General features: G+C 44.3%; 3 protein-coding genes across 7 annotated transcripts in view; all 3 read left to right on the top strand.

Moving 5' to 3' along the window:
* LOC128115454 (uncharacterized protein C2orf16-like) overlaps positions 1–19618 on the top strand; it is a 54215-nt gene extending 34597 nt beyond the window's left edge. For all 3 annotated transcript variants that reach the window (XM_052746149.1, XM_052746150.1, XM_052746151.1), the window contains exon 2: positions 9101–19618. In XM_052746149.1, the coding sequence (XP_052602109.1) occupies positions 12514–13728 (1215 nt within the window). In that variant the 5' untranslated portion in view covers positions 9101–12513 and the 3' untranslated portion in view covers positions 13729–19618. The remainder of the gene's footprint in view (positions 1–9100) is intronic.
* LOC128115456 (uncharacterized protein C2orf16-like) lies at positions 1206–19618 on the top strand. 2 transcript variants are annotated; one of them, XM_052746152.1, is made up of 2 exons: positions 1206–2791; positions 3840–19618. In XM_052746152.1, exon 2 carries the CDS (start codon positions 5207–5209, stop codon positions 7748–7750), a length of 2544 nt encoding a protein of 847 aa, XP_052602112.1. In that variant the 5' UTR covers positions 1206–2791; positions 3840–5206; the 3' UTR covers positions 7751–19618. The 2 variants fall into 2 exon arrangements, with proteins under 2 accessions (XP_052602112.1, XP_052602113.1); XM_052746153.1 differs by having other exon boundaries at positions 1220–2791.
* A 257-nt stretch (positions 19619–19875) lies between these two features.
* Positions 19876–22987, top strand: part of Znf512 (zinc finger protein 512) — a 54571-nt gene continuing 51459 nt past the window's right edge. For both annotated transcript variants that reach the window (XM_052746160.1, XM_052746161.1), the window contains exons 1-2: positions 19876–20044; positions 20578–20636. In XM_052746160.1, the coding sequence (XP_052602120.1) occupies positions 20015–20044; positions 20578–20636 (89 nt within the window). In that variant the 5' untranslated portion in view covers positions 19876–20014. The remainder of the gene's footprint in view (positions 20045–20577; positions 20637–22987) is intronic.

Genomic DNA, 22987 nt, shown 5'->3' on the forward strand with positions numbered 1-22987 from the left:
GCATAAATTAACCATTACACTTCTTTCTCTTGCTTAGATTTATTATTATTTTTAAAAATGTGTGTTGTGTGTGTGTGTGTATAAAATTGTGTGTTTGTGTAATTGTGAGTGTGAGCATGAGCACAGGTGCCAGCAGAAGCCAGAGGTGCTGGATCCCCATGGATCTGGAGTTACAGGGGACTGTGAGCCGTGTGATATGGATGCTAGGAATCAAACTTGGGACCTCTGCAAGAGCAGTATGTGCTGTTGTTAACCACTGAACCATCTCCCCAAGCCTAATTCTTCGCCTCTTTTTTATCTGGAAAGAGTTTCATACCTTAAATAGTTCCTACGTTTAGGTTTTCACTCCATCTCCAGTTTGTTTTAAATATGATATGAAGTAAAAGGCCCAACTTCATTCCTTTACATGTGGTTATCCAGTTGTCTCAGCACCATTGGCTGAAGCTTATTCTTTTTGCATTGAATGGTCATAGTGCCTATGGAGAGAATCAGCTGACTTTTAATATTAGATTCCTTTGATCCTAAAGGTCTATTTTTAAAATAATTTTTTTGGTTGTTTTTAGAGACAGGGTTTCTCTATGTAACAGTCCTGGCTGTCCTGGAACTCACTTTGTAGACCAGGCTGTCTTCGAACTCACAGAGATCTGCCTGCCTCTGCTTCCCAAGTGCTGGGATTAAAGGCGTGCACCACCACCACCCTACTCTATAGGTCTATTCTTTTTTTTTTTTTTTTTTTTTTTTTTTTTTTTTTTTTTTGGTTTTTTCGAGACAGGGTTTCTCTGTGTAGCTTTGCGCCTTTCCTGAAACTCACTTGGTAGTCCAGGCTGGCCTTGAACTCACAGAGATCCGCCTGGCTCTGCCTCCCGAGTGCTGGGATTAAAGGCGTGCGCCACCACCGCCCGGCCTTATAGGTCTATTCTTAAACCAGTACCACAACTATTTTTGAGTACTGTGGTTTTGTACACTGTTTTTCTTTTTCTTTTTGGTTTTTCAAAACAGGGTTTCTCTGTGTAGCCCTGGCTGTCCTGGAACTCACTCTGTAGACCAGGCTGATCTCAAACTCACAGAGATCCACCAGGCTCTGAGTGCTGAGATTAAAGGTGTGTACCACCACCACCTCGCTCTGTACAAAGTTTTAAAATCAGAAAGTATGGGTCTTCTGACTGTTCTTTTTATTTATTTTTTATCTATCTATCTATCTATCTTCTATCTATCTATCTATCTATCTATCTATCTTATTATATATACAATGTTCTGTCTGCATATATCCCTGCCTGCCACCATGTGGTTGCTGAGAACTCAGGACCTCTCTAAGAGCAGCCAGTGCTCTTAACCGCTGAGCCATCCCTCCAGCCCTGACTGTTCTTTTTCAAGGTTGTTTTGGCTCCTGAGGGATCTCTGTAATTCCATAGGGATTTTTAGGAGAGGGTTTTCATTTATGCAAAAAAGGTCACTGGGGTTTGGGTAGGGATTACACAGCATCCCTACAGAATCTATAGATTGTGTTGGTAATGTCATTTTACCATCAAACCTTCTGATCATGAACAAAGGATGTCTTATTTACTATTTACTCTCTACAACAGTGTTTTGTAGTTTTTCCATCTCATGACACAGCCACCTCCCAAACAACCCATCTACTTATTAAATAAGAAACACAGAACCAATGCAAAGAAGAAAGCCAAGAGGTCAGAGCTAAGAGCAAAAACCTTACCCGTCCTCCTGTGGTGGTCCTACCTCTCCAAAAGAGAGCTACTTCCTGTATTAAAGTCTTTATATAGACTTTATGCTCTGCCTTCTCATTGGTTGTAAACTCAACCACATGACCGCCTCGTCACTGCCTGTCTGTACAGACCTCCAGGTCTTCTATGGTTGGTATTGAGATTAAAGGCGTGTGTATCCAATGCTGGCTGTATCCCTGAACACAAAGAGACTTACCTAGCTCTGCCTACCAAGTGCTGTGATTACAAGCATACACCACCACTGTCTGGCTTTCCTATGGCTTGTTAATAGCTCTGACTCCCGGGCAACTTTATTTATTAACATACAAATAACATTCTAATACAAATAAAATATCACCATAGTATATTTTCATTCTTTTTTTTCTTTTTTTCTTTCTTTCTTTTTTTTTTCAATGTATAACCCTGGCTGTCCTGGAACTCGCTCTGTAGACCAGGCTGGCCTTGAACTCACCTGTCTCTACCTCCCAAGTGCTGGGATTAAAGACATGTGCCACCATGCCTGGCTGCATTCTGTTAATTGATGATTGATGTGGGAAGGTCCAGCTCACTGTGGGTGGTACCACGCATGAGCTAGTGGTCTCAGGGGGTACAAGAAGGCAGGGTGAGCAAACCATGAAAGCAAGCCAGTAAGCAGCTCCATGGCCTCTGGATCAGCTCCTGCCTCTTGGATCCATCTTGCCCTGAGTTTCTACCCTGACTTCCCTCAGCAATGGAGTATGACCTGAGTGTTGTAAGCTGAAACAAACCCTGTCCCCACAACTTGTTTATGTTCATTGGGGTTCATGACAGCAATAGAATTCCTACCCGTGACACCATCTTCATTGTGAATGCTGTACGTAAAATACCTGGCACTCTGACTTCATTTACTCTGAGAGCAATTGCCTCCTTCCTAAATTATCTTTCTATTCCTACTGCAATGTCACTTCAGTTCCACTGACATACTCTGCTGTGTCCAGTATTTCAGGACTTCCTACCGAAGGGACCCAGGAATATGTACTCTGGTCAATAGACAGGAGTCTTCGACAGATCTTCCAACATCTGGATAATGCAAGGTCAGGAAACAGAGTCACAAGGCAGGGGGCTGAATGGGGGCGGGGGGAGAGAGAGATGGGGGGAAGAAGAAGAAGAAGAAGAAGAAGAAGAAGAAGAAGAAGAAGAGAAGGAAGGAAGGAAAGAAAGTAAAGGAAGGATGTAAAGGAAAAAAGTTAGTTTGAGGAGCAGTGGAGAACTCTTTTGTGAGCTTTATATGTTTTATGTTTGATCTGTATGGATATTTTTCCCGCAGGTAAGTATGTGTACCACATGCATGCCTGGTGCCCAGAGAGATCACAAGAGGGTATATGATCCCCTGGTACTGGAGTTACAGATGTTTGTGGCCTACCATGTGTGTGTTGGGATTCAAACTTGGGTCCCCTGGAAGAGCAGTCACTAAGTCACTGCTCTTATCCTCTGGGCTATTTCTCTAGGCCTCACTGTGTAAATATATGTATATATTTTATTCATTTGTATTTTTTGCATGTGTGCACATAGGTGCCACATCATGTATGTGGTGGTCAGAGGACAAGCCACAGGAGTCAGTTCTCTCCTTCCAACATGTGAGTCTTAGGGCTCAAACTCAGGTCATGCCAAGCACAGGTGTGCGTGTGTGTGTGTGTGTGTGTGTGTGTGTGTGTGTGTGTGTGTGTGTGTGTAAAACTTGGGTGTCATTTCTGGGAGCCATCCACCTTGTGTTGTGAGATAGAGTCACTCCCTGGGACTCACTGATCAGCCTTGGCCGTCCAGTGAGTCCCAGGGTATCTACTTGTCTCTGCTTGCCCAGCACTGGGGCACTGTGTTCTTTTATTTTCCTGTGGGTTCTAGGGATGGAACTCAGCTTCTCTATTTGTATAGCATGCACTCTACTGACGGACTCGTCTACTTTGCTCTTGGCGGAGGAATTCTTGACATAAATAATTGATGTTTGTGGATGCAACCCCTCTTTTCCTTCTTCTCTCCCTTAGACTAAAAATATTTTGGATTTGAACTAGACACTCCCTCCCTTCTCTCTAACTTCCCCTACTGATTCCAAAGAAAATGAAAACATTTTTCTTTGTTTCTCAGATCAACACTTATGGAGCTGAATGTTTTAGAATCCCGAGATGTGACTTCTTCCTCCGACTCTGACACTGTGGTTCAGGAGATTGTCCCACCCAGCTGTTACTGTCAAAAGGGAAAGCCTTCTACTGACTACAGCATGTCCTCTGCATCATCCAACAACAGCTCGAGCCTGTCTTATCTTCCAATGTTTCCTGAAGGGACAGCTTGGCAATTCCAGAGCGATAGTGGACCTGTTTCCTCCCAAAAGGAAGCATCTATGCCCAGGAGCCCTGGCACATCCCTGCCTACTTCTCAGCTGACAGATCCTGAGAAATCAGATCTTTCTCCGAATTTGGCAGTTCTTCGTCCCTTACAAGCTCAAACTTCCTTTATGAGCTCTATTTTAGAATCCTTAGATCCTTGCGAACAAGAGAAAACAAAAGATAAGGTTTCTACTTTGGGACAACAAGTGGTGCCTCTGCCTGTGAAGAAATCCTGGAACATACTCAATCATTTGATGGATGTACAAGGAGTCCCTGAAGAAGAGCTCCCGAAAACTCAGTTACCTGCACTCATCCCTCAGAGTGTTGAGCAAAATACCAACACATCTCCAGATCCTCCATCATTTCATCTCCACGTGAACATTGGGGTGAATTCTGAAGTCCATAGGACGGAAGCAATCATTTCACAGCCATTTCCCTCAAACAGGCAGTCACAACCCGAGGATGACCGCCAAGAACTTAGATATAATCCTTTAGTTATATCAACGGGCACACCATCTCCCAGAAATTTAGGAGTTAACATAATTCAGGAAGAACAAGCCTTACTGAAAAAGAATTCAAAGCATGTGTTAGAGCTGAATATAGAGCAGAGGGTCATAGGTCTTCCAGAAAAAAGGGTACAGACACATAAGGCTCAACTAACTAACGTGGAGCTGACACCCAAGATACCACGTTCAGCCACTGGCAGCATAAAGGTCACTCACTCCATTGGCATTGCTTCAGGTTATGGACTTAATGGGAATAATCCCAGAGTCACAGTCGGAGCTGATAGACTCTGTGGGGTTTTCCCCAGAGCCGCCAAATCAAGCAGAAACAGTGAGGATAACTCCTCAGCCATCGAATCAAGTAATTGAACCACTAAAAGTAACCCATCATCAGCATCAAAGCACGGAATTAAAGAGCATGGCCTCAAGACTGAGTCAAGTCACAGATAACCTGGAGGTAACTCCTGTGGCATTGTTTCACGTGACGGATTCCATGGAGATGATTGACAAATTAAGTCCACATGGCATAGAACCAGTAGGAGTAGCCCCACAGCCACAATACCAAGTCATGGAATCAGTGAAGATGGATACATTGCATAACTATCAAGCCATAAGACCATGAAGTATGAGTCGAGGGCCACAGCAGACAGTTGTGGAAGCTGTGGAAATGATTCCCCAGCCTCAGCATAAAGACATGGGAACACTGACCATGGCCTTGGGGTCACAGAATCAAGCCTCAAAATACATCAGGATTACTCCCAGTCCAGTACATCAAAATGCAATGGAAATTAGCTCAAGTGCACTGCCTGAAGCCACTGAAGATACAAAAGTGTCTCCAGTGGCAAAACAAGCCATGGATTTCATGCAGATATTTCCACTAGGACAGCCACACATTACTAAATCTAGGGCTTTGATCCCAGGCTCACAGCCTCCAGCTGAAAATTGGACCCCAGTGTCAGCTCAACCAGATGTTCCGACTACTACTGTCCCAGCAGGAACTGTAGAATCTAGAAGCGTACCTCCACAGCCACCATCTAAAGTACTGGAACCATCAGGAATGACTGATGACCTACAACCGTCATGTCAGTCCCTGCATGCTCTAAAGGTGACCCCGCCAGTCCAGGCATCTCCGACAGGAATGATCACACCACTACAAATTGTAGAGCCTCAAACTAAAGAGTCTCTGCAATTGACTTCTGGGTTACAGGGTCAAGTTGACTCCGTGGGGACTACGCCACAACCTCAAGGCACAGAGTGTGTGTCATTGACTCCAAAGTCACATTATCAAATAATGGAACCCATGAGAGCAATCCCAGCACCACCAGATCAAGGTGCAGTACCTATAGGAAGGGGCCAAAAGCATCAAGTTCCAGAAGCTGAAGTAGTGCCAGTCATACCACTGCTTCAGGAAATGGAATATTTCGGGGGGAGCACAATCCCACAGCCTAAGGTTAGGGATTCAATGGACTTTCCCCCAGAACTACAGAATGTAAAATCTGAGCACCTAATCCCAGATCCAAGATTGCAAAGTATGAAATCTGTGGACATAACCACAGATTTAGTCCCAGAAATGGAAAAATATGGACCACCAACCTCAACAGTGATATGTATAGATTTGGCCCCAGAACTGCATCAGCAGAATTCACAATATGAGGAATTAACCCCCAGACCACAACTGCAAAGTGAGACATCTGTGCCATCGGCCCCTGAGTCTCAGTTTCAAGATGTGAAATCTGGCCAACTGACAATTGAACCACAACACCAAATCAAAAAGTCTGCTGGGTTGGCGGCAGGTCCACAGTTGCACAGCAATATATCAGTACATTGGATCCCCGATTCTCAATCTCAAGGAATGGAAGAAGCTCTTTCAGCCCTATCACAGGAGTTACAAGGAGATATAAAGATGGTGGAGTTGACTCCAAGACCATCACTTGAAGATGTAAAATCTGTGGACTTGGCCTCAGAACCATGTTCACAAAGTACCGGCTCTGATAAGATAGCCCATGTACCATTGCTTGAGGATACAAACACTCCATTGGTAGAAGGTAGGAGTCTAATTCCTGAGGCACTGGTGGAGAGCATGGAAGTTGGTGAACTGATCCCAAGCACACACTTTGATGCAACAAAATCTTTAGAAGCGACCCCCAAACCAAGTTATCATTTCCTAGAACCTGAAGGACTGACCCTACAGCATCCAACCTCAGAAGCAAGAGTGACCTCTGAACCTTGCCAGCAGGTGGAAGAATCTGCTCCGTTGCCACAATCATCATTAGGGATGACTCCAGCACCATTGAGCCAGACCTCAGAATCTGTGGAGATGAGCTCACCACCACTCCAAGATACTCTTGAACCTGGGACCCAAGTTGTAAAAGGGATGGAAGAGACTCCAGAATCAGGAAGTGCAATTAAAGATACTCTGGATTTGCTACTAGATTCAGAAGTGCAAACTATGACCTCAGGAGTGGTGGCCCCAGAGCCACAGCCCCCAGATGTGAAGCTTGTTCAGGTGACTCTAGAACCATGTGCAGAAGTTACTAACCCATCGGAAATAACTCTGAAAGGAGAATATGAAGACACAGAGACCTTCAGATTGACATTCTCTAAAGTCGATGATACCCAGGGAACCATCATAGACCTATATTCAGAAGTGAGATCTCTGGAGTTTAGTCTAGAATCAGGAGTGCAAGGTGAGAAATCAGAGTCCTTTGCCCAAAATTTGAAGTCTGCAGAAGTAATCACCGAACTACCCTTACAAGTTGTAGAACCTACAGAACTAGCTATAGGACCCAAACCACATATTAAAGATGTGATCCCAAAGCCACAGCTCCACGAAGTAAAGTCTAGGCAAATGGATAGAGAATCACAGTTGCAAAATGAGAACTCTGTAAGTGTAATACAACCGTTATCTGCAGGAGAGGTAGATCCTGAAAAGACAAAACCAGAGCCATGTCTACAAAGTTTATCACCGAAGGAACGGATTGAGGGGACACAGCCCCCAAATGTGAAATCTGTGGATTTCAATCTAGGCCCAGAGCAGCTAAGTGTCAAATCAGAATTGATTCCAGGGCCAAAATTGCAAAGTGTCCAGTTTCCAGTGTTTTATCAAGGGCTACTTCTTCAAGGGGAAACCCCAGTAAATTTCATCTCAGGCCCCCACATTATGGTGTGAAATCTCATGATGAAATATCATGATTCCTGGGGCCAGAAACCACATCATCAGATTTTATCCTGGGGCCAAAGCTTCCAGAACCACAGCCACAACCACAACCACAACCTGGTAAGCCGGTAGACGTAAACATAAGACCATGCTTGCAACATGTGAGATTCTCTGATGCCATCCCAGAGCCCAAACACCAAGGTTTCAAATGTGTAACCTTCATGCCAGGTGTTCAGCTTCAAGACAGGAAGCCTCAGGGATTGATGCCAGAATCATTTTTGCCATTAAGCCAAGAGACACAGGTTGAAGATAAGAAGCTTGTGTTGCCTCCGGAAGTATCAGAGTTTTGCAGCATGAAACGCCCAATCCCAGCCTCTGAACCACAACATCCAAGAGTGATAGCTAAGCAGGTCAATCCAGGACTGTGGCACCAAGATACCAAATTTTCTGCGTTGGCTTCTAGGCCGAAACTACCAGGGGTCAGATTTGGGGAGCAAACCCCAGGATCATTGCCTCATGGTATGAGTCCTATGACTCCAGAGTTAGGGATACATGATCACAAATCAGCAAAGGCAACTCCAGGGCTACAAGACACAAGGCAGGTGAGTTTTAATTCGGGGCCATGGCTGCAGGATGTCAAATTTTTTGATGTAATTCCAGGAACTCAACCTCAAGGTGTGAAGATTTCAGAGTTAAACTCAGGGCCACAGTTAGAGTATGTAAAAATATTTGAGTTGACCACACAGTCAGAGAGGCAAGGGATGAAGCCAGAGTTAATAGTACAAGAACCACTCTTTAAAGATATAAAATATGTCACAAGGAATCAAGTACCAAACTTTGAAGGCAAAATGTCTTATAAACTAGCATCTGAACCACAGATACCAAAAGCAGAATCAAAGAAACTGACTCCTGGGAAACACTTGGCAGGTGCAGATCATTCTGAGATGATCAGAAGAACACAGGCACAAGGTGTAGAATCTTCTACATTGATCCACAGACAGCATTTGGAACATATAAAACCTGTAGAGAAGATCACAGCCTCAAACCAAGAAGAGTTAACGCCAGGGCCTCATTTGGAAGACAGGAAATCTATGGAGTTAAGGTCAAAGTCAGAGCTGGGGAAAATCATGTCTATGCTGTCAACCCCGGGGATACAAGCAGGAGATAAGGAACGTGAGGAGCTGCCTCCGGGCTCCAATTTGAAAGGTTTAAAATATGAGTTACCCCCTTCAGAACCACAGTTAGAAGACAGGAAATCTGCAGTCTTAACTCTAGGACAATGTCTAGAGAGGATAAAATCTACAGTGATATCCCCAAGTAGTTCCCAGTTAGACAGTATGAAATCTGTAAAGCTGATTCCAGGTTCAAGAATTCAAGATTTGATAACTGTGGGGTTGGCCAGTGATGCACGTGTTCAAGATGTAAATGCCATGCACTTAGAACTTGAACCAAAGAAGCAAGGGGAGAGTCCCATGACTTTTGTACCAGGGATGCTATTTCAAAACAAGCCTATGGAGGTGTTGCAAGGGCCTCATCTACAAGATGTAAAACCCAAGGAACTGACTTCACGGCCACAAACACAAGATAGCAAACGTGTGATTATCTCATGTCTGAAGCAGCAAAGTCTAAAACCTGTGAATAGAGCCAAAAAACAAGGGATCCAAGGAGTAAAATTCATGGATTTAGTCTCAACGCAACAGTATCAAGGAAGGGCACCCATGGATTTAACTCTTGAGCTCGGACAGGATGACCACATAAGCACAGCAGAGTGGAAAGGTGGGATGTTCGGCCACCTGAACAAACAGTTGGAGTCAGAAGAAATGTTGTCTATGGGGTCAGATCAAGAACCCAAACCTGCAGGTAGAAAACCCATAGAGCTCACCTCTAAACTACAATGTAAAGATGCACCCTCATTTAAATTGGCTCCTGATAATGTAAAAGCTCAAGAGGGCCCATATGGGCCACAGGTGCCGAGTATGAGACCTTGTCCATTGACTCCAGAATCACAGGTGTACCAAGTGAAAGACTTGGAGCCAATGTTAGAGCCACTGCTTCAAGATGGGAGAACTGTGGCACTAAATACAGAACCAGAAAGTACAAGTACAAAATCTGTGCAGTGGATACCAGTATCTGAGTTTCAAAGGGAGAAATGTATAGGGTCAAACTTTAGGTTACAGTCTCAAAGTGCCAGCCCTACAGAATTGAAGCCGTCTACACAACGGAGAGGTGTGAGGTCATCTGAATTGACTGTCAGGTCAAAAATTCAAGGAGAAAAATCCGGAGAGTTTCATCTTGAGTCACAGTTACAGCAAGTAAAAACCTCTCCGTTTGCACTAGGGCTGCAGAAAACTAAACCTTTGAACTTAACTTCCGAGCCACAGCCTCAAGGGATCAAAACTGATCAGCTAAACAAAGAGACACAGGTAGAAAGATCTATCCAGTGGCTACCAAGACCTGAATTCCGCGGTGTGACATTTATAGAATCAAATCATGAACCACCATCTCCAGGTGTCAAATCTACAGAACGGAAACCATCCATACAACTGGAAAGTGTGAAGACATCAGACATGGCTCTAGGGCCAAAACCTCAAGGAAAAAAATCTGTGGATTTTAACCTTGGGCCACAAGTACAGTGTGTGAAGACCCCTGAGTTGTCCCCAGGACCAGAGCTACAAGAAGGGGAAAACATCACATCAACCTCAGAGCTACAGTCTCAGTGTGTGAAAAGTGTGGCATTGCTTCAGGGACCACAGCTTGAAAATACAAAATCTGTTCTTTGGATACCACTGTCTGACTATCAGGTTAATAGATCTACACTGAATCTTAGGTTACCACCTCAGGATGTCACAGCTAAAGAGTTAAAACCCTCAGTACAACTAGATGTGAAGACATCCAATGAGTTGACTACGAGGCCAAAGTCACAAGGTAAACAACCTTCAGGGTCAACCCAGGAACATCAGTTTCAGAGGTCCAAAACTACTGATTTTAAATCTGAGCCGCAGTTTTAGAATTATGAAAGCATGTGACCCAAACTTAAGGTCAAAGATCAATAATATAAAATTGACATTCAAACCCAGGTTTTGCTTAGAAGACAGGAGCTCTCCTGGATTAAACCCTGGAATACACCCTCAAGAAGTGAATCCCTTAGGGTCATCCCCAGGAACACAGCCTCAATCTGTGACACCTTCAGTGTTTAAACAAGAGTCACAGTCCTCAGAAGTGAAATATGGAGCAATAAGCCAAAGGCCACAACCACAAAACAATGTAGAGTTGAAATGTGGAAAATCTTCTGAGTTGGCACTTCAGGCAAAGCCTCAAGGTATGAAATCTGAGAAGAGCTCTGGGTCCCAGTGGCAACGTGCAAAATGTTCTGACTTGACACCTGAAACAGAGTCCCCAAATATGAAATGTACTAAGTTAAGTTGCAGCTCATCGATGAAAGGTAAAGCATGTATTGAGTTAGCTACGGGTACCAAAACTCAACGTGTCAAACTAGGCTGTAAACCTGGGCCCCAGTGCAAGGTATAAAATCTAACTCATTTCTGAGGACAAAGCCTCAAGAAATGGAAATGGAAGACTGGGAATCAGGCCCGCAGTTACAAGATCTGAAATCTTCAAGGACAATCATGGGTATAAAGATCCATGATGTCATGTCTGTGGACTTTGGTCCTGGACCACACTTACAAGGTATTACTTCTGAAGTCATTACAAGGAAGAGTGTTCATGGTATGAAATCTGTAGAAGACAAACCTAGTTCAAAGTTACAAAGTAAGAAACATGATTTCACCCCGAGGAAGATGTTCTTAGGTTCAAAATCTGTAGAGCTGGACTCAGGCCCCCCTTTACAAGATTTGAAATATCCTGAGCTGATCATGGATATGAAACTTCAAGGTGTGAACTCTATGGGACAACATGTTACAAGTATAAAATCTTCTGAGGTGGTAACACAGGTAAAATCCCAAGGTGTGACAGCGGTAGACCTCAATTCTGGACCACAGACACAAAATAAAAAGCCGTCTGAGTTGGCTCAAGGGAAAAGGCTCCTAGCTAAGGAGTCTGTAGAGTTTAATCAAGGCCCAAAGTTACAAGGTGTGACAGTGGAGTCCAAGCCCCCAAATGGGGAATCTGGGAAGTTAAACTCAGGCCCTCAGTTACAAGATGAGAAATATTCTCAGTCAATTCTGGGGACAAAGCTTCAATATGGAAGATCTATGGAGGTCAGTCCTGGCCTATGCTCACAGGGTATGAAGTCTTCCAAAGTGATTTCTAGGACAAACTTCAAAAAGAAAAACCCATAGGCTTTGTGTATCAGCCACTGTGGCAAGATGTAAAATCTTTAAAATGGACATTTGGTAAGGCACTTGACAGGGAACCTTTGCAGTTGGAAACCGCTCATTTATAGGACAGGAAATTAACTATGTTAACATCAGAATTACATCTTCAAGGTATGAAACCTGAGTCAGTCAACTGTGTATCAAAGTTGAAAGGTGTGAAGTCTGAGGCCACATATATCCACACAATGAAGGATACAGGGATCAATCATGGTTCAGAATCACAGTTTGTGGGATTCTCTAAGCAGGCCTCGGACTCAAAGGTTTATAGAGTGGTGCCTTCTGAACTCAATGCCAGAAACCAGAAGCAAGATCAGAAGTCTCACAAATTAAGTCAAAAGCAACAACTTCAAAAAAATAAAACAAATATCGTTCGGGGATGAGCCACATTTACAACATATCAAGTCATCAGAATTATGTACAAAGCTTCAAGACCTGAAATCTATGGAATTCAATTCAGAGCAACAGTTGCAAGATGTGATGTCTTCTGAGTTGGGCCTGAGAATAAGTCCTCAGTCTTTAGACGTCAACCCTGGGCCACATTTGCAAGAGATAATACCTTTTGAGGGACGCACAGAAACCAAGTTTCCAGATGAGCCATCTCCGGAATTCAAGCGTAAGCCTACACTGCAAGGTAGGCCATCCTGTGACCCGAGTGCAGGGCCACAGATTCACTGTGAAAATGTTATGGCATCCAACACCGGAACACAAAATGTAGAATTGTCTGAGTTGCACCCTGGTCCAGACCTTCAAGGTATAAAATCTAAGGTGTTCTGCCTTGGACCACACTTGGAAGATGTGAATTCTGCATGCACTCCCAATGCAAATTCTCAATATATAAACACCAGTGGGTGTAAACGTGGGCCATATTTGCAAGATATAAATTCCTCTGCTTGCATCCCAGAGCCAGACCCTCAATGTATAAAATCTGTGTGCAATCCTGGGCCACATTTACATGGAATGAATTCTTCTGCATGCATTTTAGGACCAAAATTGCAAGGTGTAGATTATACTGGGTGTATCCATGAGCCAAACTGGTCAGATGTAAATTCTTCTCTATGCACCCCAGGGCCGAGTCCTCAGTGTATGAGTTCTTCTGTATGCACCTCAGGGCCTAGTCCTCAGTGTGTGAATTCTTCTGCATGCACCCCAAGACCAAGTCTTCAGTGTGTGAATTCTTCTGTATGCACCCCAGGGACAAGTCCTCACAGTGTAAATTCCACTGAGTGCCATCCTGAAGCACATTTGCAAGGTGTGAATCAATGGGCATCAATTCTAGGGCCACACATTCAGTGTGTAGGTTCTACTGGGCGCAATCCTAAATCACATTATCAAGGTGTAAATCCTTCCTCATGCACTCCAGGGCAAAACCCTCAGTGTGAACATTCCAATAGGTGTAGTCTTGAGCCACTTCTTCTTGGTATGAATGATGGTAGAACATTTCCAGAACCACAAATTATGTGTGTAAATCCTGTTTGGTGCAATACCAAAACACATTTGCAAGATGTGGATTCTTCTGCCTGTACTCGAAGACAAGAGTCACAGTCTGTAAATTCTACTGGATACAACCCTGGGCCACATTTACAAGCCCCGAAACTTCAAGGTATGAAGTTTTCTGAGTCGAACTCAGGGACAGGAATTCAAAAGAGATGCCCTTAATAGTTAACAAAGGACAACACGTGCAAGACCTGAAGTTTGAATCAATTCCAGGGTCAAATATTATAGATATAGCACCTGTGGAATACAACCCTGGGCCACAGGTACAGTGTGTGAATTTTCCTGAATTGAATCCAGGATTAAAATTACAATGCATAAATCCATCGAAGCTTAGTTCACGGGCACAGTTGCAAAACATGAAGTCCTTTGAGTTGATGCCTGGATCAGAATCTCAATGTCCAAAATCTGTTCTGTTGAATTCTGGACCACCTTTTCAAGGTATGATGTCATCTCACTTAATGGTAGGGGCAGAGTTTCAAGAGATCCCATTTTTGAAGAACCAACTTGGGTCGTGGCAGGAAACTGCACAACCCACATTTACTTTGAGGCCTCTGTCAAATGGTGTGAAATCTGTGGGAGTTTCACCAACCCCACTGCCTGAAGATAGAATGTCTCCAGAGATGAGCAACCAGCCATTGCTTTGTTTGACAAATTCTGTAAAAGTGACACCTGGCTGCAGTCTGCAGGACGTGAGAAGTAAGGAATTTCCACCAGAACCTTGTTTTCAAAAAGTTAAATCTGTGAAGTTGAAGCCAGGGTCACCGACTCCAAGTGTGAACCCTTTAGAGTACGCTCCACGCCACTGTTCTCAACGTACTAAGACTTCCTTTGCACCGAAGCCGTGTGTTCATGAAAGAAAGCCTATGCAGCTGAGACTAGGCTCCCAACAGCAAAGCATGGATTGCCAACAGTTTCCTTTAAATGAGAAACCAGTGGCATCGACCCCAGAGTCCACCGGGAACTTCTTAGCAGGACCAGCACTGTCTAGTGTCAAATTTTCAAATTTGATTCCGGAATCACAGCAACAGTGCATGAAATCAACGGAATTTACTTCAGAGCCGAAGTGGCAAAGTGTAAACCATGTGAAATTGTCATCGGTGTCTCTGCCACAAACTGGAACCTCTGTGGGGTTATCACCAAGACCATTCCTTCAAAATGTGACACCTGGGAACCAAAATCCCCAAACACATCTATGTGATCAAACCATAGACTCCTCTCAAGAGATATATAGAGCAGGGCACCAGTTGGAGGACTATGCTGAGAAGATGAGGCACCAAGTCTCTAAATTGGTGGATATTATTTTACTACCAGTTTATCAAGATGCAGGATCTTCAGAAATGACAAAAGGGTTGGGACATAAAAGCCCAGAAACAACAGAGAACTCTACGAGGTTGACCCCCAACCCAATAGATCAAGTCATAGAATTATTAGGGATGCCTCAGCAGCTAGGTCTTCAAGGACCAGAATCTGTTGATCTGACTCCAACACTAAGTGATCCAGATTCAAAGTCCTCAGAACTAACCCCACAGAGAAGCTGCTGGAGCCCAGAAACTCTGCAGTTGCTGCCTTGTTTGTGGCCTCAATTTAAAGATGTCAAGGAGTTACCAACAGAACAAGCCACAGAGTCTGATAGAATGACCCTCGACCTTAAGAATCATGTTGCAGAAGTAAGGATGCTAACTTGTGAGGTAAGACCAGGGAAAGAATTTCTTAGTGTGACTTCAAAGCCAGTAAATAGAGAGACTGGACATGTAGAAAAATCTCCAAGGCCGTGTCCTCAAGACTTAGGACCTGTGGTGGTGAGCTCTGGGAAAAGATCCCAAAGGGAACAATCTCCATCAAGGCCATCCTATCACGTTCCAGATTCTGCTTCAGGGATAACACCAGGGCAAGGACCTCAGATTCCTGAATCTGTAAATTTGACCTCTAAGCCATGGCTGCAAATAGAAGAATCCTTAGATTTGTCAACCCAGCAAATGAGTCAAGTTGTGGAAGATACAGACTGTGAGGAGCTCACTTTTGAGTCATGGCAACCAGGGGAGGTAGCAAGTAGGCTAACAAAGCCCCAGGGTGCAAGCATGGGAACTTTAAACATAACTCCAATTGAATCACTGGATCAAATGATAAACTTTATAACAATTAGTCCAACGCCACTAAATCAAGTGACAGAATTCGCAAAGACACGGCTTCATGTTTCTCAGTCAGCCGCTCTCCCTAGTGTTTCCGAATCTGTGGAAGTTATCTCTGGTCCGCCACTTCAAGTTCTAGAATCTGTGATGATACCAGGGCCAGCCTCTCAAGGGTCAAAACATACTGATTTGACTCCCAAACTGCACGATGTGATAATGTCAGAATTTGCTTCAAGACTTTGGTTACAAAATGTTCAATCAAGGAAATTAATTACAGCACCAACACATCAAATTTTAGAAACAATACAGTTGTCAGGCTTTCAAGTTATAAAGACTATATTGGTTCCCAAACCACTGCTTCTGATTGTAAAATCTGAAGAGCTGGCTCCAGGACCAAATCCTCAGGCTATAGAACCAACAGGAGTTGCCACAAAATCTAGCATTAAAGTAATGGATGGTTTGAATTTTCTCCCAAGACCACATCTTCAAGACATGGTAAAACCTATGGAACAAACTCCAAGGGCAAATATTCAAGAGAATTTTGCAGAATTAATCTTAGAGCAAACATCTCCACTTGAGGAACCTCCAGTATTAACTCACGAGCAAAGGCTTCAGGCTGAAAAATCTCTAGGGATCAGAACAGAATCTCCTAAAGTAATGGAAATTGAGGATTTGAATCAAAGACGGGTGTGTGAGGATAGAGACTCAGAAATGATAACATCAGAAAAGTTACAAGCACAGGATTCCTTCTCTAGGTTCATACCCAGCCCTTCAATCCCATTTATTTCAAGTTCTGTCAAAACAACTGAGTTAGGACCCCTTCAGGGTTCTGGAATGCCGGAGGTATCAAGGGCCTTGGCTATGAAGAACTTTGCTGTTGGTATTTTGCCGTCTCCAGAGTCCTATACAGACACTATTATGTTCCATTCATCAGCCCTTCCCTTGGTTCTTCCCTCTGATATTGGGAACACTGTGGGAACCCTATATCCTGACATCTGGGAAATGGATGTCCTATCCAAGGAAGCAACCGAAAAGAAACAAATGGAGGAATCTGGGAATTCATTCCAGAGCTATTCTCCATATCCACTGAGATTACTACCCTCGGAGTTTCTTCCTGGGTAGACAACAGAATGTCTGGGAAAGTCATGTCCGTAGGCAGCGACTCCCTAGAAAGTATCTCTCCAATATGCTGATGCTGGGAAATGTTCTGGGAACCACTATGGAAAGGAAGCTTTGTTCTCAGCCATTTTTAACAGAAGGAGCCACGATGGATATCTGTCACTTTATTCAGACTTTATTTGGGGTTCCAGCTGAACTGATGGCATTTTCCCAGAGCCTACTAGAGAGGGGTCCTAGGACGATTTTACAGACTTCAGTGATCAGAAACTATATTCAGAGACATATTTTATGCCATGGTCACGAGAAAAGAATGACCTTAAAGATGTGGACACGTGGATCCACATCTTCCATATTACAGCAATACTCCGGTACCAGATTGGGAATAAAGAAAACAAACTCAAAACTCAGTGATATATTCCAGGAAGTCACTCAGCATGTGTCTGTCTCATGTACAAGGGCCCAGTTTCCTGCCTTAGTGAAGCCGGAGTCTTCTCTGAAGATACTTTATATTAGGGAAGACCCTGTTTCCAGTGACCAGAGTAAAGACTCACAGAGTGATTCACCGACAAGGACTTTTGGCTCTCACCACTCCCTCAAGGCAAGTTGTCTTTCCCAGGTTGAGAGGGATATCTCAGAACAGCTCCATCTGCTAAAAGATCTACAGCTAAAAATAGCAGCAAAACTCTTAGAGAGTCAAGTACCCCACAATGTCCCTCCACCTATCTCATCGGGTCTTGTCCTGAAATATCCCATCTGCATGCAGTGTGGCCTATGTTCAGGAGTTAATTGCTGTCATAAGTTACAGTCTGCTTTTGGTCCATATCTTCTCGTCTACCCACAGATCCACCTTTTAAGCACCCGTGAAGGCCATGGTGACATTCGGTTGCATCTTGGTTTTAGACTGAGAACTGGGAAAAGACCTCAAGTCTCAAAGCATCGTGGGAGAAAAAGAGCAGATACATGGAAGAGCACTACATCACCATCACGAAGGAAAGCTAAAATCTATCCTCCAGCTTCCAAGAGTCCAACTACTCCAAGAGATTTCCAGGTCTGATCTTCCCAGGCTACTGTACAAGTGCACATTAGAAAAAAGCAACGGGGCAGCCATGGGGTGGTCCGCCAGACAGACGCCAAAGACTCTGAGCACCATGAATTCCATCAGGTTCACTCTGTATCCAAGAGTGGCTTTGAAAGTAATCAGGAAGAAAAATGGTCGAAATCAAGCCTCAAAAAGACCTTTGACTTAAACTATCCAATGAAGGAAACCATCAAGGGACTTAAAACACAAAACACAAAGCTCTACAAAAATAGTGAAACCCCGGAAGAGAGTCCTTTTAGAATAATGTGTCCATCAAGAAGCAAGAGTATTGAAACCGTTCAAACAAGCACTGTTTCTTCGAAGACACAACCTGAGAAATCCTCTCAGGCCAAGTTCTACCAGCTGCTTTTCCAGGGCCTAAGGCAGGCATTCCAAATAGCACATAGAATTGTGGCTTATACTGGACAGAAGCCTGAGGACAGGACAAGGCCAGGCAATTTGTGGTCAACCCAATACTTGCACCCCAAACAAAGAGCCAACAGGTATTGTTTAGCAGGAGATAGCAAAGGAGCCAGCACACCAGTTGCCCAGCAAAGGTCAGCAGGTGTGAACCCTAAGCAAGAGGACAGATTGCAGGGAACAGGTGACCAATGTAGACAAACTCAACAGCCAAAACAAGTGAGCTCTCTCCAACCCATACCTTTGCAATTGGAGACCATGGCTTCGGAAAGAGATGCCACTATCCAAATTACTTCAATCCTCCAACCTTGAGTAAAGTTCAAAATGTCATAGGCTTCTTCAGGGAGAGTGCCCTCCATAATAAGCCTTTTGAAAGGACCGATCGCATCCTTTGGGAGAGAATTCATGAAAGTCTGTCTGAGAGGAGATACCGCAGTCCTTCTCAGAGAAGGCATAGCAGTCCCTCTGACAGAACCCTTAGACATCTCTCTGACAGGAGTCATTGCAGTCCCTCCCCGAGACAGGATAGTAGTCCGTCTGTGAGAACCCTTCAAAGTATCCCTCCTGGAGCCATTACAGTCTCTTTAAGGGGATAGGTCGCAGTCCCTCAGGGAGGAGCCGACCCAGTCCTGGGAGACGCCCTAGGAGTCCCTCTAGGAGGTCTCTTAGTCCTCGAGAGAGAAGAGGACGAGAGAGAAGAAGCCACCGTCCCTCAAAAAGGTGCCATCTCAGTCCCATCCAGAGGACACGGTGCAGTCCTTCAGAAAGGAGCCATGGTAGTCTCTCTGAGAGAACCCCTTTCAGGGGTCCCTCTGGCAGGAAAAGGCGTAATTCTTCTGGGAGAGTCCACCACCTTCCCTCAGAGTCCAGGCTATACAGGTCTTCTTCCAGACTCCACCGCAGTCATTCTGAGAGAACTCACTACAGTCCCTCTAAGAACAGACACAGTTATTCTGAGAGGAGCCGGCAAGGTCACAACGAGGGACCCCATCACAGTACCAAGGAGAGGCTCAGGGGTAAGGAGAAGCCCAGACATAGCTTGTCTATAAAGACTTCAAGACTTATAAACTCCCAGGGACTTATGCCTCCTAGGGACCACACCAAAAAATCAAAAAGCTGGACAAGTTTGGAGACATGAAGTTAGTAGATAAGGAGAGACCTGCCTCTATTAATTATAGCCTGCGAATCTTCACCTAGCTGCCCTTTCTGCTCAGCCACTGCCTGCACCCTCAGCAATGAAAGAGCTCTCTGGAGGGGAGTGAGAATGGGTCTGTAATTTAAGATCAATAAAGGGGCAATAATCGAACTCTATTTGCATCCATAAGATCACTTGTGGGGTGGGTGGGACTAGGTGTGCAAACTGGCGGAACTCAAGGGTTGGGGTTCAGGAGGACCCCCTCACTTAAATCTTCAGACTCCGCCCACTTGCTCCAACCCTCCGGCGGGATGGCCTCCCTAATCCTCGGGCCGCCATGAGGGCGGGGTCCCAAAAGCATCGGGAGACGAGTCGTCACGTGACTCCCCCTCCCCCACACTCCCCCCTTCCCCGCTGCAGCCCCCTCGGAAGCTGCTAGGCGGAAGTAGATGTTCAGAACAGGGCTAGTCGCCGCGGAGACCACATCCGGGAGAGGCGAGGAGAGCGGAAGTGGCGTTGGTCTGGCCGGAGCCCTTGGGTGAAATTGTTAGGCGTGGAGGGGGAGTGATGTCTTCCAGACTCGGTGCAGTCACCGCCGTGAGTTTCTTGGTGTGACCATTATACTTTAGAGATAGAACTGTCGAGCCGAGAACACCAGGGCCCTTGCTTTTGTCCCGAACTCGGAGTTGGTTTTATCAGAGCCCATCGTAGGCCCCACCCTTTTATATCAGAGCCACTTGCCCCCCTTTATCTCCCATTTTTAGTTTTGCCTGTTCCCCATGTCCTCGGACTCAGTTCCTCGACAGATTGTAATTAGTTACCTTCCTTCAGCATCCCCAGTGCCTCCCGGTTCCTTTTCTTCTTATTTTTTCCCCGGTCTCCTTTTTCGATCCTTCCTCTAGGATAGGGCTTTGCGAATGGGCAAAGATGAAAGCTCCGGTATTGTCAGCCCGCCTTCACACTGTAGAAATATAGGATGGCACACGTTTCCTAAGAAGTGTCACCCACCTTCCTTCCATTTGAAGTAGTTGCCCGCGAGAGCTTCCCGTCTAGGCACAAGGGGGAGTCATCTCTTTGTGGATGAGGTTCAAAGGTCCCTGGCACTCACTCGTGTGCTTGTGATTTGCTAGACCCCGGGACCCACAGCCCTTAAGCCACAGAGGAGCACCAGGATCGTGGGAGCTAAGAAGTAAGTGAGGTTTTCTGGGGACATTTTTGAAATTGTGTAGACAGTGCTGATAAAGATGTGTTGTGTCTGCACTTTGGAGCATCATAGCCACCAGCCAGGTATGGTTTTTGGGCACTTGAGATGTGGCTAGTGCAACTCAAAAACCGAATTATAAATTTTATTTAATTTTAATTGACTTAAATTTCAGTAGCCATCTGTAGCTAGTGGCTCCTGGATTGGACAGTGCAGGTATAATCCTAGTGTGGGGAAAAAAGACCTGGCTTGCAATAAAATGCACATTATAGTAAAAATGGAATATGTGATTCAGTTAGTGGTAGTCCTGCAACCCCCGTCCTCCACATCATATATGTGTTCATAATTAATTTGACGAACTTGGGAAGGAAAATAAAAATATCTGTAAGGAACCTTTATATTTTCAAGCTACTTAATTGTGGCACCGATGTATCATTTTGTGTAGTGAATATGCTATGTTTTGCTATGGCTAATACAAAAGAAAAGATTCCTGTTCACCTTGGACCTCCCTGACGAATTCATTCATTTAGATAACATTTCTTAAGTGGCCGCTCTGTGGCAGCTGTGTAGTAGGTTGGACATACAGGCATGGAAAACAGAACGAGATAGGTAAGCATGGCCATGCAGTCAGTGTAATAGGAAAAAATACAGTTTTGAGGTAGGGTCTCACTATCTGGAAACTCACTGTGAAGCCTAGGCTGGCCTCTAACTTGCAACAGTCCTGCATCTGCCTCCTGAGTGCTGGGATTACATGCCCTTGTCACCACACACTTGTTTTTCGTTTGAGACAGGGTTTCACTCTGTGGCTTATGCTGATTAGAACTGACTATGTAGCCCAGAATAGGCCACTCATAGACTAAGGTTTGAAAGTCAAAGAATAATGTCATTAGCTAGCTTGGAGACTCAACCCTCCTGTCCCAAGAGAAGAGCATTTGAACAGGTAAAAGAAGTCGATACTAACTAGTTCTGTATCATTGGTGTGGAGGATGTCAGGGGGTGGAGGGTATTACAGAGACATCCTTTAGAGAAGTTAGCAGGAGCCAGGTCATGGGGCATTATGGCATGCTAAGGTGTTGAAATTGTCATTATCCTGAGAGGAAAGGTCACTTTTGAAGAGATGGATTGAAAGGTGAGTGGAGACTGTTACCAAGACAATTATAATAACCTAAGAAAGAAAATAAAGCATGGTGCATGATAGTAACCATATTAGGGATGTGTATGATGATTGGAGGGGAGAGGTAAGAGGGCGGAACATAGGATGTCTACAGGTTTCTGTCTTTGGCAACAGTTGGCCTTGGATTCATAAACCCAACAGTTTTTGAACAAGAGGTAACATTAGGAAAATGAATGGATTTGGATTTCATTTGAAGAATTGATCTAAAGTACAGATTTGAGAATTATCTTCTGTAAAAGAAATTGGAAACATGTTATTTTCCTCTACGAGATGAGTGTATTCATAAGCTCGTCTAGGGATTATGGTAAAAGCAGTGTTTCTTAGTGTGTAACTTGGTTTACCTGGAGAAACTTAACTAATATGAAGGCAAATGGGCCGCCCATCTCTTAACCAGGATTGGACTCATTGGGAGTACTTAAAAACCTTTTCTGATTTATGTGTTTATTTTTATGTTTTGCTCACATGGATGTCTGTGCAGCACAGACCTGTGGAGGTCAGGTCATAGGATCTCCTGGAACTGGAGTTATGGATGATTGTGAATCACCATGTAGGTACTGGGAATCAAATCTGGGTCCTCTGCACCATAAGTGCTCTTAACCACTGAGCCCTGTCGCCAGCCCCGGCCATACTCAATCTGAATTCTCTTCTTAGAGATTGCAGAGTTTGAGAGCTGATGGTCTGCAGTGAGACCTGAAGAGAGGATGAAAGCATGAGGAATACCAGTCTTTAAGATAAATAGAGTAGGAAAGGATTACAGACGATGCTGAGGTGAACCAGAATGCTTTTTAAAAAAATGAAAGCTAAATATTTGCACCTAAAAGAATAGGCTAGAGGCTCTTAAAAATGCTTACTCCAAAAAGAGTTGAAAATAGGCTAACTTGATCATTTGTGTGATTGGGAGCTGAGACTTGTTATGCCAGTGATAAATTATAAAAGTCGCTAATCATGATAGGCGTTGCATCATAACCAAGTATTTTCTTGTCATAGGGTTGTCATTTGTGAAAGTTTGAGATTAGTATAGTTTTTAATAAATAAAACTACCTTGGGTTGGTAGATGGCACAAAATAGACGTGTTTCTGCTGAGTCTTTTAAAAATAAGACAGTAACCTAGGAGAGAGAGTTTCTTAGCCATCTTGAGTTAATCCACCATATATTAATCATGCTA

This window comes from Peromyscus californicus, unplaced genomic scaffold (assembly GCF_007827085.1).
Source record: "Peromyscus californicus insignis strain IS unplaced genomic scaffold, ASM782708v3 Scaffold_1__1_contigs__length_55948999, whole genome shotgun sequence".
Classification (NCBI taxonomy): domain Eukaryota; kingdom Metazoa; phylum Chordata; class Mammalia; order Rodentia; family Cricetidae; genus Peromyscus; species Peromyscus californicus.

Excerpts from the sequence above, each read along its gene's own strand:
- LOC128115456 (XM_052746152.1), top strand. The coding sequence starts at position 5,207 with ATGAGTCGAGGGCCACAGCAGACAGTTGTGGAAGCTGTGGAAATGATT.